Genomic DNA, 18,247 nt, shown 5'->3' on the forward strand with positions numbered 1-18,247 from the left:
TCTGTAGTATAAGCTAGGCAAGTTCAGGCGCTTCAGTATCTCAGGGTAGTTGAGGTGCTGAAGTGCAGGTACCAGTCTGGTGGCCCTCCTTTGATCATTTTCAACCAACTGACAGTCCCTAGCATACCTCTGGGAGCAGACCGGGTGACAGTACTCCAGATGGGGAAGCACTTCACTCTTGAAGATCGCTACAAGGGATGGACCGTCTAGATATCTGAACGACCTTCTTATAAGACCTAATAATTTATTTGCCTGATTTACCTTCTTCTCGCAATGGCCCGAGAACTTCAGCTCATTGTCAACATACACACCTAGGTCCTCACATTCAGTCTCAAATAGTGCAGTTCTTCATCCCGTTGGGACATATGATACGCCTCCTTACTGTTGGTACTCCTCGGGTGCATCCTCTTACACTTCTTGACATTGAATCTTAGCAGCCATTTCTTCAATTATACCTAGGTATGTAAATACCTAGCATTATCTTCTTGCCTGGCGAATCGGCTGTAAACACGCACAAAGAAGGCTCCGCTAATTTGTGTTGTGATAGCTGAAATATAAAGTGCCACGAGGATTTTATTTTTGGTATTGCAGTATACATCTTAGCACGGTGAGGGGGAAAAATACTGTAATAATAATAAAAAGAAGAAGAAAAAACCCCACAATGTTCAGTGTTTAGAGCATTTGTTCTCAAACTGCGAGTCAATTTTCAATGGGTCGTGATGACCCAAAAAGTTATGCTTTTTACCTCTGTTTTATTTAAACTCTCTAGGCCACCAGTACCCAATGGGAGCCTTCAACCACTCTATTTGTACCTTGCTATTAAATTGCTAGTTGATGTGACATTAAATTTGATTTGATGGTTAATTTTTTTGTATTTGAATCAATTGGTCACAAAGTTTGAGTTTTTCAAAATTGGGTCATGCTTAAAGTTTGAGAACCATTGGTTTAGAGTTATATTAGCCTCACTATTTAATTTACCTTTCAATTACAGGTGACAATACTGAAGGAGACTATAAAGGATCTTGAACAAATGAAGGTGAATTTTCTTGATGGACAAGAGACTCTTCAGAAAGAAAATCTAGATATGAGCCAAACTATTACACAATTGAAGGAAAAACTTACAGTAAGTCATTGTCTGTTGAGCACTTTAGTGTTGCTGATATCATAAAAAACTGAGATAATTTTACTTTTATCTTTTTTTTTATAAATGTTCTGAAACCAGTGATAAACATAACGTGGATGACACAGTGGATGCTGCAAGTGAAGCTTATCTTGTGAGAGATACAGGTGTTACTTTATGGATGATCAGAGTTTTTTGTCCATACATGTGAACAACTTGATGCATACAAGAATTGAAAATACACAAATGAGCTGTCTGATATCATGAGGTTAGCCTCTAGTGAGTGTTGTTAAGATGATTAATGGCCTGGTAGGGGGATTTAGCTACAGGGACAGTCTAACTTGGTGACCTGCCAAGTCCACAGATACATTCACTTCACACACATACACACCCATGTTCTTCATATTTCTTATTAGCAACATACTTTTTTATATATAGGTACAGTACACTCCATATAATGCAATAAAATAACTACAATACCATAAAAATAATACAAAAGAACATTGTTTGAGTGTGTGTGCATGAGTGAGAAAAGGTGGCTGTCCCATGTCCGCAGAGGTGATTCAGCAAATCTTTGGTTGTAGTTTAAAGATTCCATGCCCACCACTCTGGAATTATTTATATGATGGTCTTTCGGTCTTTCTCAAGCATAAAGCTAAACTTAAATTGATGACATTTATGCAGCTGCCACTTATCAAGAATCCCAAAAATCAATTCTTAGAAGAATACAAAATAACCCTATTTCCTATTGCTTGTGCAATTAATCACCTTCAGTGAGAGAGACAGACTTTCTGTGGGGAATTGATTCCAGTATTGCTCACTGTCAACAACCAGTTAGAACAGATTCAAACAAAGATGCAAAGCTATGGCTCATCTTTGCTTTTTGCAATAGTTACTGGTTTCAAGAAGATATTTAGCTGTTTTTGCCATGGTTTCTCATCCTTATTTCAAGCTAAGATGGGTCAGGCTAGCTCAGGGTTACAACAAAGTAGCGATGTGCAGTCAAAGATTTCCATTGTGCAAGAAGCGTTTGTGGCAGTAGCTAGAGATTTCTCATGGGATACTGAAGATGTATTGGCTCAGACCTCAGACAACGATGAGTGTTTTAACTTACACAGTTCTTCACGGAAATCTGCAGCACAAAAATGATGGTACTACAGTAGTATTCCTAAATCATCCAGATAACAAATTAACAAGTCGTCACAAGTATCCCCTCTAATACACTATAATATTACTGTGTTCGCTCTCAATTTCAAATCTCTGAACATGACATGGGGTATTAAGAAACATCAGTCTCGGAGATAAATGATTGAGAGAAAACGGAGGCCTGAAATGGGGAGAGTACTGGCGCCTCAGATGGGGGACTCAACAATGAAGGCATAGCTCCATGTTTTATGGGCTATTGAGTGTAATATGAATCGTCTGATTTTGCGTTAACTAACATGTTCGACCGTGGTCATTACAGCCCTAATTCTAGGTAAGTTTTATGAAGTATAACACTTATTTAACTTTCTCAGCACCAGTTGCTTATTTATTGCTACGTTCTTCCCCTCTTTCTCCTGCTTTGTTTGAGGAACAAACATTAATTAAGTATAGATCAGCTGTTGAGCAAGCTATTCATATTACTGATCCCAGGAGTTCTAAGACCTTTAGGAAATTTAAAAGAGGAAGGATTAACAGGGGAACAGGACCAGCTGCTAGGTTCAGTTATCAACCTAGAGGAAACTTTAGAGGAGGAAACAATCCAAGACGTAGTGGGGGTGGCCATTTGTTTAGAAGTGGAAGGAGACCTTGTCCCACCACATCAGCGACCACTCCCTCCCAATGAAGCCAGACAGCTGGGTCGTCTTGTAAGTTGGGAAAACAGGTGGACTTCTTCCATATGGGCTTACAAGACAATCATAGGGGGCCTCACATGGACTTGGTTCAGGCGCCCTCCCCTAGTGTTACCAAAAAGGGGTCAGAACCAACCCCCTTACTCACAGAATTTGTAATTCAGCTGTTAAACAGAGGTGTGATAGAACTGTTGCAGTCAGAGAAGTGTTTCATGTCTTGCTTGTTCCCAGTTCCCAAGAAAGGCAGTTACAAATTGAGGTGGATTTTAGATTTTTCCGTCCTGAACAAATTCATTATCAAAAGAAGTTTCAAGATGCTCACTTACGATCATATGAGGCATCTACTTCCACCCAATGCCTGGATTTCAAAAGTGGATCTCGAAGATGCCTATTATCATGTGCCTGTTGCTCCCTGGTACAGAAAGTTTCTAGTGTTCGCAGTGGGGGATGTAAGTTATCAATTCACAGTGATGCCATTCGGCCTCACAATTGCACGAAAAGTGTTTACAAAACTGGTGAACATCCCCAAGGAGATCCTTGCGAAGGAGGGCATAAGAACTTTTGCTTATCTAGACGATTGGCTGAAAGTGGGAAATTCTTTCGAAGATTGTCAAAGGGCGACTCAACGTACACTAGTACTACTGTATTTCAAACCTAGAATTAAAGATAAACCAGGTCAAATCAAATCTACCATATTACGTATTTAAGTTCAGTGATCCCTCGGTTAACGAACACCTCGGTTAATGAAATTTCAGTTAACGAATTACCTTCCATAAGAATCTTCAATTCGGTTAACGAAAAAAAATTCGGTTAACGAAATTCTTACGAATTCCTCTCAGCATGTTTTCGCTTGCTCACCAGCTGGAATATTAGTCCGCCAATACAGTAATCGGTTCTAGGGTTTAAATTCTTTCCCATTTGAGTAAATATCAAGAAGGTTGTACTATTCAATAATTTTCCAAGTTTTATATTAAATTTTTTAGTAATTTTAACATTTATATAACATAATTGGAGTACAGGAAACTAGTTTTTGGTGTGCCAATCAGCCATTTGACTCACCCACCAAGGCATTAGTTTGTATCTCTGGTCAGTGGAGGTAACATCTTGCTTGTGGCTCTCTTGAACATAAACTATTATTACGTTTTTACAGTACAGTACAATTATTGGTCATTCTGAAATTTATTTAACATATTGCCATTATATAGTGCAGTGCAGTGTTGATTTAAAGAAAATAATCCTGAATTACACCTAGTGAACTTAAAATTTTATGGGTGAAATGACGGCATGAAGCATGGGGTGATTTCTCTTCCACCCCCACTTCCTTCTCTTCTCCCTTCTCCTCCACCCCCACTTCTAATTCTCATCATCATCCAGGAGCCTTCTACATACACACCTCAAAGTACGTGTACTTTACTGTATTTATTTTTACTTTGTATATAATTTTCGGTGAGCTGGAACCAATTACCCAAAATCCCATTGAAACAATGGTTTCGGTTAACGAATTTTTCAGTTAACGAAAGACCTTTTTGAACGAATTGTGTTCGTTAACTGAGGGACCACTGTAACTGTTACCTGTAGATGTTTTAATTGTCTGTATGTTTGCCTGGCGAATTAATGCTAGGCATTTACATACCTAGGTATAAAGCTAGATGTTGCATTCTGGACTATATCACAAAAACTGGTTTTTTATAAAAAAAAAATTTTTTTTTTTTTTAGGAGATGGGTGATATTGTATTGGAGGTTAAAAGGAAACTGACATTATCTGAGGAGCAGGAAGAAGCTCAGCAACAACAAATACTTTCCCTTGAAGAGCAGATCACGAAGTCCAGGTATGGAGACTATAATTTATAAGTTTAGGTACACTTATGTCCCACTACTTCACCCAGGGAACAAGAACCGACAAAAATATGTGAGGCTGTATTTCAGTACTGTATACATCTCAGTCTATATCCCTGTACATAATTTGATACATTATGCATCACAACTGTATAAGTTCTTAATGGTGACCAAGCAAGTGAGTCCAAGTCCCACTTGATCCTAATGTAATCTAACTGATAGGATTAGGTCTATCTTTGTGAGTCCCAGGTGTGATGAGCTCTAACCTGAAGAAGTTTACATCTTAATTGTTTGGTTATGAATGAGAAGTCCCTAATATGATTGGAACCAGCAGTATATGACTAGTGACCATCCTGTATAACTACAGATACTCCCCAGGTTACTGATGGGTTCCGTTTGTGAAAGCTATCTGTAAGCCAGAAGTGACCATTTCATGGGTAATCATTGAATGCACATAGTACACATAATGTATATAAAATTGTTGTACAGGTATATTACCATTTATCCAGCGTGCTTGGAACTTGGGGTTGTGCGAGATAATTTTTTTCCGGTATTTGGGGCGCCATGCCTAAAATGGAACTGCCCATGAAGACTGTTCAGTTCTCTAGATTCACCCCTGTAAGTAGCTTTAACTGTACACTGTAACATTAAAACTTAAAATTTTAGGTTTATGAATTGCGATAACAAAAGCATGTATACATATCATTAATGTAAGAATAAATAGAACAAAAATGGTGCAAGTTAGTGTTCAACCTGCGTAGCCTAGCAGTCGCCCCTGGTGCTCACCCTAGCAACGCAGTACCGTCCCTAGCAATGGTGCTCTGCTACGGACCCTCCAACCTCCACACACTTGAAACATTATACTTTATGATAATTATTTATTTAATTTAGTTTTGCACATTCTGTATGTAGGATTGTGTGTGTGTGTGTGTATCGGAGTAAAAATAAAATGAAGAGAATTACTTATATTTAACCAGAAATTACAAGTTAAAAATAATTTAGATCATAATATTTTACTGGTACAGGTATCCCCCGATCTATGATCTCCCTATCTTCATTATTTGCTTTAACGATGGTGATGTATAAAGACCACCCCCATCTATGATGTAAACAATCTGCATGAACGATGGTCATCGTTGGGCCAAAGCACAAGACAGTCAAAAAACATAGCAAAGATCACTTCACAGTCACCAAAACAGAGTACAAAGTTATCAATAGTGCTGTTTTGTCACAAGGTAAAAAACAAAAAAAAAGCACCGATGATAAGTAGTAGCCACACCAATACTGACCGATAATAATCGTTGAATTACACGATCTCTGCCATGTGGCATCACCATAGAACATAGCTTGCTACTGTAGTGCACCGGGAGGACGAGTGGTGCTCATGTTTGTTGTTGTCATATATAAATGTTAAGGATACCATTTCTGGCTTAGTTTAATGTAGAATTTAATATGCAGTAAGTAAATATATAACTGCTTGAAAACATTAACTTTCAAGATGTGAGTGGAAAAAAGTTTAAAATAAAAGATACTTACCATCCAAGTCACAAACAAATTCACGATTTTGGAGAAGAAGAAGGGGGGGGGGAGGGGGGGGCTACATAGCTTAATATCATCAGTAAAAAAAAATAGACTAGGCCATGGTTGATGAAGGACAAACAAATAATCAGGAATCATGGGGAGATTAAATAACTCGCCAACTTCCATCCTCCGTCAAATTGGTAAATTGTATATGAATTTTTTTTCTGTTATCCATCAGGCCTCAAGGCCTGATGGAATCCCAGCCGAGGTTTATAAAGCAGGAGGACCTCTGCTTACCATCCGTCTCCACTCTCTCCTGGAGAATATATGGGAAAAGGAGGAAATCCCCCAAGCTCTTAAAGATGCATCCATCGACATTTTTATAAGAACAAGGGAGAACGGTCAGACTGTGGTTGCCGCCATGGGATCTCGCTTCTCTTTAGCTGGCAAGATTATCGCCCGAGTCCTCCTAAACAGACTCCTTCCTGAGGCGGAAAACTTCCTCCCAGAATCTCAATGTAGTTTTAGACCATCACGTGGCACCACTGACATGATTTTTGCTGCCTGCTAGATACAGGAAAAGTGCAGAGAACAGTGTCGTGACCTGTACATGGGTTTCATTAACCTGATCAAGGCCTTCAACTCGGTCAACAGGGAAGCCCTCTGGTTGATCCTCAACCGTTTTGGCTGCCCACCAAAATTCATCGCCATTGTGAGGCAACTCCACGATGGCATGAACGGCAGTGTCCTGCACAACGACACCCACTCAGAGTTCTTCCCCATCCAAACAGGGGTTAAACAAGGGTGTATACTGGTACCAACTCTCTTTTCCATCATCTTGGCTGCCTTCCTTACTCGTGCCAGTGCCAATTTAGCCAGCGGGGTAAACATCGAGTACTGGGTGAAGGGTCTTTTCAACATAAGACGACTCCAGGCAAGAATAAAGGTGTCGGCAGCTTCCATTACTGAACTTCAGTATGCAGACGACCTCACCCTTGTTGTTCACACTGAATACGACCCACAGGAGATCCTGAACACATACGCAGATGTGTATGCACACTTCGGCCTTGAGGTGAATGTACGTAAGATTCAGATTCTCTTTCAACCTGCCCCTGGTTCAGCCACACCTCCACCATCCATCCAGCTTAACGATACTACCCTCTCTAATGTTACCCACTTTCGGTATCTCGGCTCCCACCTGTCCACCACTGTGGACATCGATGAATAGATTCAGCATCAAATCAGATGTGCATCTCAAGCCTTTGGCAGACTTTGAAACTTTCTCTTCAGCTGTAGGGAGCTGAAATTATCTACAAAGTTACACATATATCGAGCAGTGGTCCTCCCCACCCTGCTATTTGGCAGCGAGACATGGGTCACATATAGGATCAAGGCACTTGAAACTTTCACCAACCTAGTCTAACCCCTGTGCATTCCATCCTCTGTGTTCACTGGGAAGACAAGAGAACAAATGCCAGTATTCTTGCTGACACCAACTGTAGAAGCATCGAGGCTACCATTATCCATGAACAACTACATTGGACTGGCCATGTTACCCACATGGACGACAGTAGACTGGCAAAGCAGCTATTTTACAGTCGCCTAACGAATAGTAAACGTAACGCTGGCGGGCAACTGGAAAGGTATAAGGATAGTCTTAAGACAAACCTGAAAAAGTGCCAAATCGACCCTCTCATCTGGGAGACGATTACTTCACACCGTAATGCTTGGAGGAGCACCACACAAGAAGGTGTCAATACTTTTGAGTTAGCCCGACTGCATAATGAGGCAGATAAGCGCCAATGCCGGAAAGATGCTACCACCGCCCCTCCAACACTAGATGTAGCTCCCTGCATGTGCAACATCTGTGATCGACTCTGCCGGTCCCATATTAGCCTCTTTAGTCACCTTAAAACTCACCAACCTAAGTCACATCTTTAATAACTTGTATCATTTTATCATAGCTGGATGATCGTCGTATTTGATTCCGAGTGATAGCAAAGTAATATGCAGTGTTTCATTATCATTACCAGTCTGGAAAATGTCATGTTGAACTGGTGCACTGCCAGTGTTTGGGAAGGAAGTTAAGTCAATTTGATAGTTATTTTACGTATTATTAATTGTATATTCTCCTATATTTTTTTTTGAGTAGGTGTAAAAGTTCAGGATTAAGAACATAATTAGTTGTTACTTATAGTGTTATAGGAACTCTTACTTTTTTACTGTGCTTATGTTGCAGCAAGGAGCTAGTGAAAAAGACGAAGGAATATGAAAATGTTGCCAAGTCAGAGAAGGAACACAAGACAAAGAATCGGGAACTGAAGACAGCTATAAAGGAACTAAAGACAACGATGAAGAAGGTAATGTACTTGTTTCTTAAAATTAATACAGGTATATGCACCTGTTTCTCCATACAGGTATATCCTTTCTCAGTTTACAAAGTATTTAATCATAATGTTAAAAAGGTTTCAATCTTTGTACTTTAATTTTATTTATTTATTATTCCTCATCTTCCTCCTTGTTTCTAAACTGTGTTTTGTAGATTCCCTTCTCAGTCATTCTCTCCATGTATTGTATGTATTTGTTAATTTTTTGCTCTTTTCAGAATAAACTTGAAGAGAGCAAGATGCAGGAGGAAAAAATTATTTCATTGAAGAGAGAATTAAAAGCCATCACTGACTCAGCACATGCTTTAGATGACAGATTAAAAGAACGCGAAGAAATGCTCGCAACCCTCCAAGAAGAAGTATCTACTCGAGAAGGACACCTCAACGATGGGTTGACGACTATTGAGGAGCTCAAATTAGAGTTAGCCGAGTCCCTCAGTAAACATGAGAAGGTCCAGTGTGAATTAGAATCCAAAGAAAAATCACTTAAGATTCTTGAGACTTCCATGAGAGTTAACATGGAGAAACTCCTCAGTGACCTCAACCAGAAGGAGGAACACCTTAGTAAATCACATAATTTCCATGAGCAAGAAATTCAGAAACTTAAACATGATTTAGAGAAGACACAAGAAGATCACAAGAACTCATCCATTGCTCATGAAAAAGAAATTAAAGAAACTACTGAAGCTCTCACTAAGGATCTTTTAAACAAGGAATCAATTCATCAGGTTTGTGAATTTTTACTTGATGTGTAAGGATATGTAATAATTTATAAAGTAAAAGGCGCATTTCTTGTATGGTGTCTGAATGCGAGGGAGATCAGTATACAGTAGAACGTCGATATAACACGAGATACGTTCCAAGAGAGGTCGCTTTAACCCAAATTTGCACTAAATCGAAGTGTTGTTTCAATGGAATAATTTAGTTTGGTACTTGAGAGAAACACAAAATACAGTCAAACCTCACTTTACGCGGTTAATGTAACCCACAGGGTACCGCGGAAAGTGAGAAACGCGTAAAGTGAATAACATAACATATGGGATTAAATGAAATAGAGACCAGCTGACCCCCAAACTCCACTTTTTCCAACACAATACCTATGTTCTAGTAAAAATAACATCTTAATTTTATGATGGTACATGCACACAATTAATACTTAAGAGAAATAGAGAAATACAGTCGCCAAGTTAATGTCCATTCAAATAATGGACACGACTCCCTCCCCCTCTTCTCACACTACACTGCTGGCTCTTCCCTCTGAGAAATTTTGGGGGGGAAACCAGGTATAGTAATAAATAATACCTCAAACTAAAGTTAGGATAATATAATTGACATTGCTGGATTCCTTGTAAGACCAGGAATATTTTGAATATAAATGTCATATATTTTTCACAAAAGATAACATATTTACTCAGATTAAACATTTTATCTAAAATTTGTATGTCTAATGCAAAATATATGATGTTTATATTCAAAATGATCACCAAATTGTAAGAATTCCAGCAATGTAAATTATATTCTGGCCGGGTAATTTGTATGAATTTTATGAGCTAAAACAAATATCTTCAGTTAATAAAAAAAAAATATTCTTCACGACACTATCTGTCAATCAAAGTACCCCACCTTGCCTCCCCCCTCTTCCAACCGCGCGGTCAGTCCCAACCCTCCCCCCCACCCCCCACCAATCCTCCCTTCAAGAGAAAGAGTGGGTGAAAAAAATAAATTTTAACATTTTGTATTAAATAATACCTCAGATTAAAGTTAGGATAATATAATTGACATTGCTGGATTCCTTGTAAGACCAGGAATATTTTGAATATAAACGTCATATATTTTGCACAAAAGATAACATACTTACTCAGAGTGAACATTTTATCTAAAAATTTTATGTCTAATGCAAAATATATGATGTTTATATTCAAAATGATCATCAAATTGTAAGAATTCCAGCAATGTAAATTATATTCTGGCCGGGTAATTTGTATGAATTTTATGAGCTAAAATAAAATTCTTCAGTTAAAAAAATAAATATTCTTCACAAGGTAACAGATGGTCGGTCGCCGGTCCCTCCCTCCCTCCCCCCCACCCCCCACCAACGTCCCTACTAGATAAATGTGTGGGAATACCAGACTGTTTACCTTTTTAGTAATAAATAATAAATCAGACTAAAGTTAGGATAATATAATTGACATTGCTGGATTCCTTGTAAGACCAGGAATATTTTGAATATAAATATCATATATTTTGCACAAAAGATAACATATTTACTCAAGAGTAAACATTATATCTAAAATTTGTATGTCTAATGCAAAATCTATGATGTTTATATTCAAAATGATCATCAAATTGTAAGAATTCCAGCAATGTAAATTATATTCTGGCCGGATAATTTGTATGAATTTTATGAGCTAAATAAAAAAAAAAATTATACTTCACCGTGTAAAGGGGTACACCCACCGCGGAATGTGAACATCCTGGGTTCTGGCAGGGCACCGCGTAAACGTGGAAACGCGGAATGTGGGACCGCGTAAAGTGAGGGTTGACTGTACTAAAAAGACTGACAGTCTACCCAGATGCACCTCAGCCCATCTCCTAGAATAAACAAAACATTGTTTTTTGTTGTATTATGTTAAAACAAACATTCATAAATCAACACAGCTAAATTTATGAGTTGCGAAATGGTCTGTTTACTGGCTGGGAAGATGGGGTGGGGGGAAGGAGGTGAGGTGATATGTTTGACAATTGATGCCAAGGTCTGGTGGTTATTTATTTATCTGTCCTTAAGAGTGACTTAAAGTTTTTCTCTTATAAAATGTCACTGAGCTGACATGGGAGAATATAATTAATATTGCTGGAATTCTTATAAGATAGTGATTAATTTGAATATAGTACAAAGAGCAAAAATATTTATCTCATGCAAAATATATGATGTTTATATTCAAATTATTCGCTGTCTTGCAAGGATTCCAGCAACACAAATTATATTCTAACTTAAGTCTGTGACATTATATAAGATAAAAACTTTAAGCCTAAAACAGTGACATGTTTGACAGTTGGGGCCGAGGGTCTAGTGATGTATTTATTTGTTTATTTATGTCCTTTAGATTAGTTTTGTTTTTTGCTTATAAAATGTCACAGAAGTGACCGGGGAGAATATAATTTACATTGCTGGAATTCTTATAAGATAGTGATTAATTTGAATAAAGTGGTCCTTCGATTAACAAACCGTTCAATTAACGAAATTCGGTTAACGAATTAGCTCCCATAAGGATTTTCAGTTCCATTAACGAACAAACCTTCGATTCACGACAGCCTTACGAGAAACACGCCTTGTTTTGTGCATCAGCTGATCGGCTAGTCCGCTAATACAGTATTCTGTTCTATGTTTACATTCATTTCCAGTGGAGTGAATATCAAGAAAGTTGTGCTCTTTAATATTTTTGCATTTTTTTTATTAAAATTTTTGGTCATTCTGAAATTTAGTTAACATACAGGTATTGATTATATATATTATAATAATAATAATAATAATAATAATAATAATAATAATAATAATAATAATAATAATAATAATAATGGTTGCCCCTCGTGTAACGAGGATGGCTGGCCCAAGGGCCACCTACTGTAGGTGTGAATTTGTTTAAGGTGTAGCAGCTGTCGCCAACACAACAACCACACCCCAAGTTAACGAGTTACATGTCCCAGTGTCAAGGAATAGTCCGAGAAGACCGGACATCTCGCCAACTGCACTGGCTAACCATTACCTCGGAATACGATACGTAAAAATCGATTAACGTCCAGGTCCCCAATTACTGCTGGGTAGACAGAGGCAAATGGCGTAAAGAAACTTGCCCATAGTTGCACCCTGCCCGAGGATTGAACTCGGGTCTACTCGCTTGCGAGGCGAGAATGCTGACCGTTACACCACAGGTCACAACCATGCCCGAACAGGGCTATATACAGTACAGGGAACAGTTTTTGTGTGCTCTTCAGCTAATTGAATCACCCACCAACTCTTCTCAGTTTAACTTTGTTTACAGTGGAGTGAACGTCGAGTTTGTCGGTCTCTTGAATATTTATGCATTTTTACATTAAAATTATTGGTCATTCTGAAATTTAGTTAACGTATTGATAATATACAGTGCAGAAATAGTTATGAAACATGAAGAAGGCATTAGAACCAATGCATTCTGTAAAGAATATGGCATGTCATCATTGACTGCCTCTACAAATTTGTCCACCAAGACAAGATTCTTGTGAATAGGGAGAGAAGTAAAATTTCTGTTTCTGTGAAGCAAATTCAACCCCAGATGAGTTAGTTGCTTCTTCCTTAACTTGCCCAAAGGAACTACTATGGTGGCAAAATTCAACAGACCCAGTAGTTTTTCCCAACCGTGCCGAGAAACCTCTTTCTTTGCACAAAAGGCTACTACTTGGTTTATCACATCTGTTACCTTTGCTCCTGGTAGACTGACTGACTGCTCATTTATGTTCCAATAGAGACCTAACCAATCCAATATCTGACATAGTATGAGATTAGATTTGACCTGGTTTATCTTTAATCCCAGGTTTTGATCCTCGTGGCACTTAGTAATTCAGCTATTACAACACAAATTAGCGGAGTCTTCTTTGTGTGTGTTTATAGCTGATTCGCCAGGCAAAAAGATGATGGTAGCAGTGCGAGTGATGGAGGGTGCGGGAGGGGGTGTTGAGGATTGCAATTAAATGCCAGGTAGCGACGTGTCCTCCTAATATTACTTATTAAGTAATTATTAGATGATTTAATAGCCTGTATGTTGGCCTGGCGAGTTATTGCTAGGCATTAACATACCTAGGTATAAGCTAGGCGTCTCATTCTGGATTGACAAAGAATACAGTATTGTGTACCTACATACACCCTTGTTTATTTATTAATAAGTTGTCTTATTGTACAAGTAGCAAATTGAGCCACCATGTATCACTCAAAGGTAACAAATAGCATTGTTTGGAATATATCTCCATAGCAAATACTATACAGTACAGTATATTATAATGACCCTGTTGTAAACTGATTTGCTAGCTCTCTCTCTAGGAACACATCCTGAGCTTTCAAGTAGTATTACTGTACATGTTGGAATGCATATACCCTAATTACATAATGCTTTTGGGGAAATATTCCTCATTATAAAACGTTTCACTATAAGTCAAATTTTCTCTGGAACACATCCCTGTTGTATAATGAAGACCTCCATATGACATTTTTTAAGGATAATTACTAGAACACTTTCATCGTTTATGATCTATAGTAAAAGGTGTTAAGCTTTCTGATAAAGGTTTAATACTTGTGTTATGGGAAATTAAGCAAAATTTTGGACATATTTCAGGAGGAAACTGAAAAATTGAAAGCAGAAATGAAGAAATGTATTCAAGATCAGCAAGAAGCAAGAGAAGAAGCTAGTGCAGCCATCAAGGAGAAGTTGCAAACCAAGCTTGAGTCAGATGGAAAAGTCAAGAACATAATATTTATGTCAACTTTCTTTGTGTAAGTATAGTCTGGTATTTGTGGTAACTGTTGTTCAGGGCAGTTTGTTGCCTTCAGAGTTAAACCTTGCTAGGTAATTCACAGTCTTGAGGGAGGATGTGTTACCAAATTGGCTGAACCCCTGGGAACCCTTGGTGTGTATTATTCTTGTTTTCTCCTGTCAGTTGTTGATGAGAGTGGAAGTTAGTATGGTTTGCTCTCAGGACTAGAAATTTAGGCAGATGGATTCAGCCTTGTTTGGCTGTGATTTGGTTTGATTCTTGAGGGATGTTGACTCCTTTTAATTTTAAAGGGCAAATTAGTACACTATTTTGATTTATTTTGCCCAGATTAAGGAATGCTTGTTACAGGAAAGTAGAAAACTCTGAAGGCTTTATTGTTGGAGGTGCTATCACTGACCAACCACTTCTTGCACACAACTATGGTGAAACCTGGTCCATAGTTTACATGACTAGGAGAAAAATAAAGGAGGGATGAACCTCTGAAGGAGTGGTGTACTGCGCACATCATTGTCATTCCTAAAAACCCCCTTTAATTCATATTACGTAACATAACATTCAAATCCGCCGCTTGTAGAATCTCAGAAAACGGGAAACATTGATAAAGGATAACTCGCCTACTCAATGTTACTGAATCATGTGTTGTATTGTACCCAGGTATGGTTATATAATATTAATTGTATGTATTCATAGCATTAAGGAGAACTCCAGGTATCCATAAGATGATTGGGAAAGTCCAGTTGAGCCGGACTAGTGTACTGTAGAACTAAGTGTGGATTATGGTTTGACGGTCATACTATTTACGTCTGTGAACGTGTAGCGAACATAACTTCCACAGATATCATATGAAAATACATGAGAACAATGATCTGGAAAAGGGATATATGTATCTGAACTATGTGAGGTGTTGGAGGTGACCCAGAAACTATACTTGAAAGGAAATATCTTGTATACATCAGTGTGAACTTAATACATCTCGTATCCTCACGTGACGTATACCCACGACATGTACGGTGATCAGAGAATCTTATGTCCATGTTCAAATAGTGCAATGTGTGAGAGGAGGATTCCTAATTACAGTTTTAAGTGAAATGGATATACCCACACCATGAACATTCGGCTTTTGTTTAAGGAGGCGTCCTTTGCCGCTCAAGTGTGTCGCGTTGATATTATAACCCAATGAATTTACCCACGAACTAGCAACCAGAACCTTACCTTGAGTGTGTAAGTTAGGATTAAAATATGTGTTTATAAGGCATGAGTTACAATATACAGGAAAGTGTTCAGGTGAGAACCGTAAGAAATAAAAGTAAAAATTAAAGATTGGAAACTGTAGGCCTCTGTGATGAGCAACGGGGCACTGCCCTCTGTGTCCTCCGTTCTACCGTCACCTCAGGTCAGTGTCCTCTATCGGGCTGCATCCCGTCCTGTAAAAAAGGCTTATATAGCAGTTATTACAGTTTAAAGCTTTGCCTGGTGTATAAGTGAAATAGTAATGTGTTAGGGTTTGTGATAACCGCCCATCAGGCATTATTTCTCAGTATCCTCCGTTCTACATCACCTCAGGTCCCATGCGGTCGGATTGTCTTGTTGGGTGGCGGCCATTATCCCTGTGAGTGTCCCAGGTGGTGACTACTCCCAGCATGCAATCCACTGTGAACCTGTGGTTCCCCCACCACTCCCTTATCGATTTGGTCAATAAAACCCTATCCATGCCTATTCCACTCTGCCCGCTACTTAACAAGCTACATACTGCCCAGAGGGGGTCTGGTGGCAGCGACCATAAAATTAAGACTATAGTAAAGTTTTCCCCCTGAGAATTAGTGACCCCAGATCTGGCAGTATAGTGGTTAGCATCTTTATTTTTGAGGGAGAACAGTGTTATATATGTGTATGTTTTTATGCTGCCAATATTGATTATATATACATTATATATTATATTACTTCTTAACAAAGTTAGAATGTGTTTAGGCCTGTGTAATCACGAATGTGCGAGGCACATGATACGACAACAACAACAACATGGCTTTTCCTTCTCCCATTAAATCATGTAAGATACTACAAACGGAAGTCCTTCACTTTATGAATTGCAGTATTAAGTTATAGGAGAAGCTAGTTCTCCCCTTAGTGGGAGACAATGCTCTGTTTACCTCTCACCATTTCAGTGGTGTGTTCATTTCTTGCTAAAGCTTGGATTCTGGGGAACAATGCTCTTCTTTCACTTGAGATATGTACATTGCCAAGATTAGTGTCATTATTCCCTGTGGAGGATGATGATTGGGGTCCAGCAGTGGATAGTGGTAATATCACTTCTTTTGGAAGCACATCCATGGTTATTAGAATGGTGAATCCAATATTTATTTCACCCACAGGTGAGAAACTTTGCTTCCTACACAGAACATTACAAATATTTCAGTAACATTTGTGATTGACCTGTCACTGTAGGATTTGGTTAGTCTTTCAAGGGCCTCTTCTGTTAATATATTTCTTGTTTGGGGAACGTTCATTCGTTCTTTAACCCTTAAACTATGGGTAAGGATGCCCTTATCCGTCCCCATGTGCATAAAAACTGTAACACAAGGAACATATAAACATTTATTAATTTGGGTAACTGTCCCCACAATTAACACCAGTTGGTTCACTACTGTTTAAGAGCTATGCTGAGTCTGATTCCCCCAGTAGTGTAGTGACTTTTATAGAAGAGGTTTTAGAGTATACAGCATGCCCTTAAAATTCATGGGGGTTTGGGTCCCAAAATGGCTGTGAATTGCCAAAAGCTCGAATATCATTTGCTGACGAGGGGGGGAGAGGAAATTTTTACTCATATGCAAAGGAATGTATATTTCCTTTATGTGTTTGCCCTTAGGACAATTATTTCTTTTACCTGTACTGTATATGTGTGTGTGTGTGTGTCCACACACACATACCCACACACTAATGGGTACATCCTTTCACAAATAATCAGAAACAAGACAACAAAAATTTATCAAAATGTAGAAAAAATGAGTCTACCCTCAAGTAAATTCCGTGCTTTGTTGTTAAAGTTGGGTTGGTTGGGTTGCCACACGGTAATTTTTTCCTCGTAAAAATTACTGTCTCTAGAATGAATGGCATCTGAGCGCTAACTGGGTTGGTATGTAGATCAAACTTACAGAATTTCTTTTGTAGCCATCTAATCCCAACATGAAGGATTTTGGTAATTGTGGCTTAATACTACACTTTTTTTTTCACTATATGTACAGTAGGTTGATGTGTGCATGTAATGGAGCAAAAATGAATGAAGAGAGTTTCGTATATATACCCGAAAATATGAGTTGTAAAACAACCATAACACCTAACAGCCATAGTCTTCTTAAAATAATGTACAGTAAAGCCTCGAATAACAGATACGTAATGTGTCCTCCAGTATGGCAGTGTAAGGTGAATCATCGTATCGTGAATCACTAATTACCATTAAAATAAAGCAATAATAATGAGATGCGTTCCCAAGTGTCACCTTTTCATATCTTTTTCGTGGCTTTTTACCCTTTTCCACAAAAAAAAAAAAAATTAATGAAAATTGCAAACTATATTCTTTAAATGATGTTACTGAATGCACCTTATACAATATAAATGAATAATAATATGGTCACAAGAGGAGATGGGACGCCATTGTTTTTGTTAGTGTTTACCGGGAGTCCGGGACGTTAGTTCTACACGAGCAAATGAAGAAAATAAGACCCTGGTTGTAGCTGTAGTAAAATTAATGTAAAAGAATTAATATATATGTTTTAAGTAATGTTATTAAATGTTATTAAATGGAACAATAGAAGTAGCTAACCACTAATGGCAAAGAAAAAACAAGTGAAATGGATTGGGAACGCATACATATACAGTATGTGCGCATTTAAGGATACCGCGTCATTTATCCTTTTAAGAATATGTATTTGATTGAATTAATCTTCATATATGCGAAATGAGCAATACAATTCATTAATATCGTAGAATATTAAAACACACACGAGGAGACAAGACGGAATTGTTTTCGT

General features: G+C 38.2%; 1 protein-coding gene across 1 annotated transcript in view; it reads left to right on the plus strand.

Moving 5' to 3' along the window:
• The window catches only part of LOC121873960 (protein lava lamp-like), a 54,699-nt gene extending 40,002 nt beyond the window's left edge, over positions 1-14,697 (plus strand). Inside the window, exons 11-16 of the mRNA XM_042377839.1 lie at positions 992-1,123; positions 4,672-4,784; positions 8,552-8,672; positions 8,918-9,427; positions 14,063-14,220; positions 14,550-14,697. Of these exons, the coding sequence (XP_042233773.1) occupies positions 992-1,123; positions 4,672-4,784; positions 8,552-8,672; positions 8,918-9,427; positions 14,063-14,220; positions 14,550-14,697 (1,182 nt within the window). The remainder of the gene's footprint in view (positions 1-991; positions 1,124-4,671; positions 4,785-8,551; positions 8,673-8,917; positions 9,428-14,062; positions 14,221-14,549) is intronic.
• The last annotated feature ends 3,550 nt before the right edge of the window (positions 14,698-18,247 follow it).

Source organism: Homarus americanus, unplaced genomic scaffold (genome assembly GCF_018991925.1).
Source record: "Homarus americanus isolate GMGI-L3 unplaced genomic scaffold, GMGI_Hamer_2.0 scaffold25827, whole genome shotgun sequence".
Taxonomy (NCBI): domain Eukaryota; kingdom Metazoa; phylum Arthropoda; class Malacostraca; order Decapoda; family Nephropidae; genus Homarus; species Homarus americanus.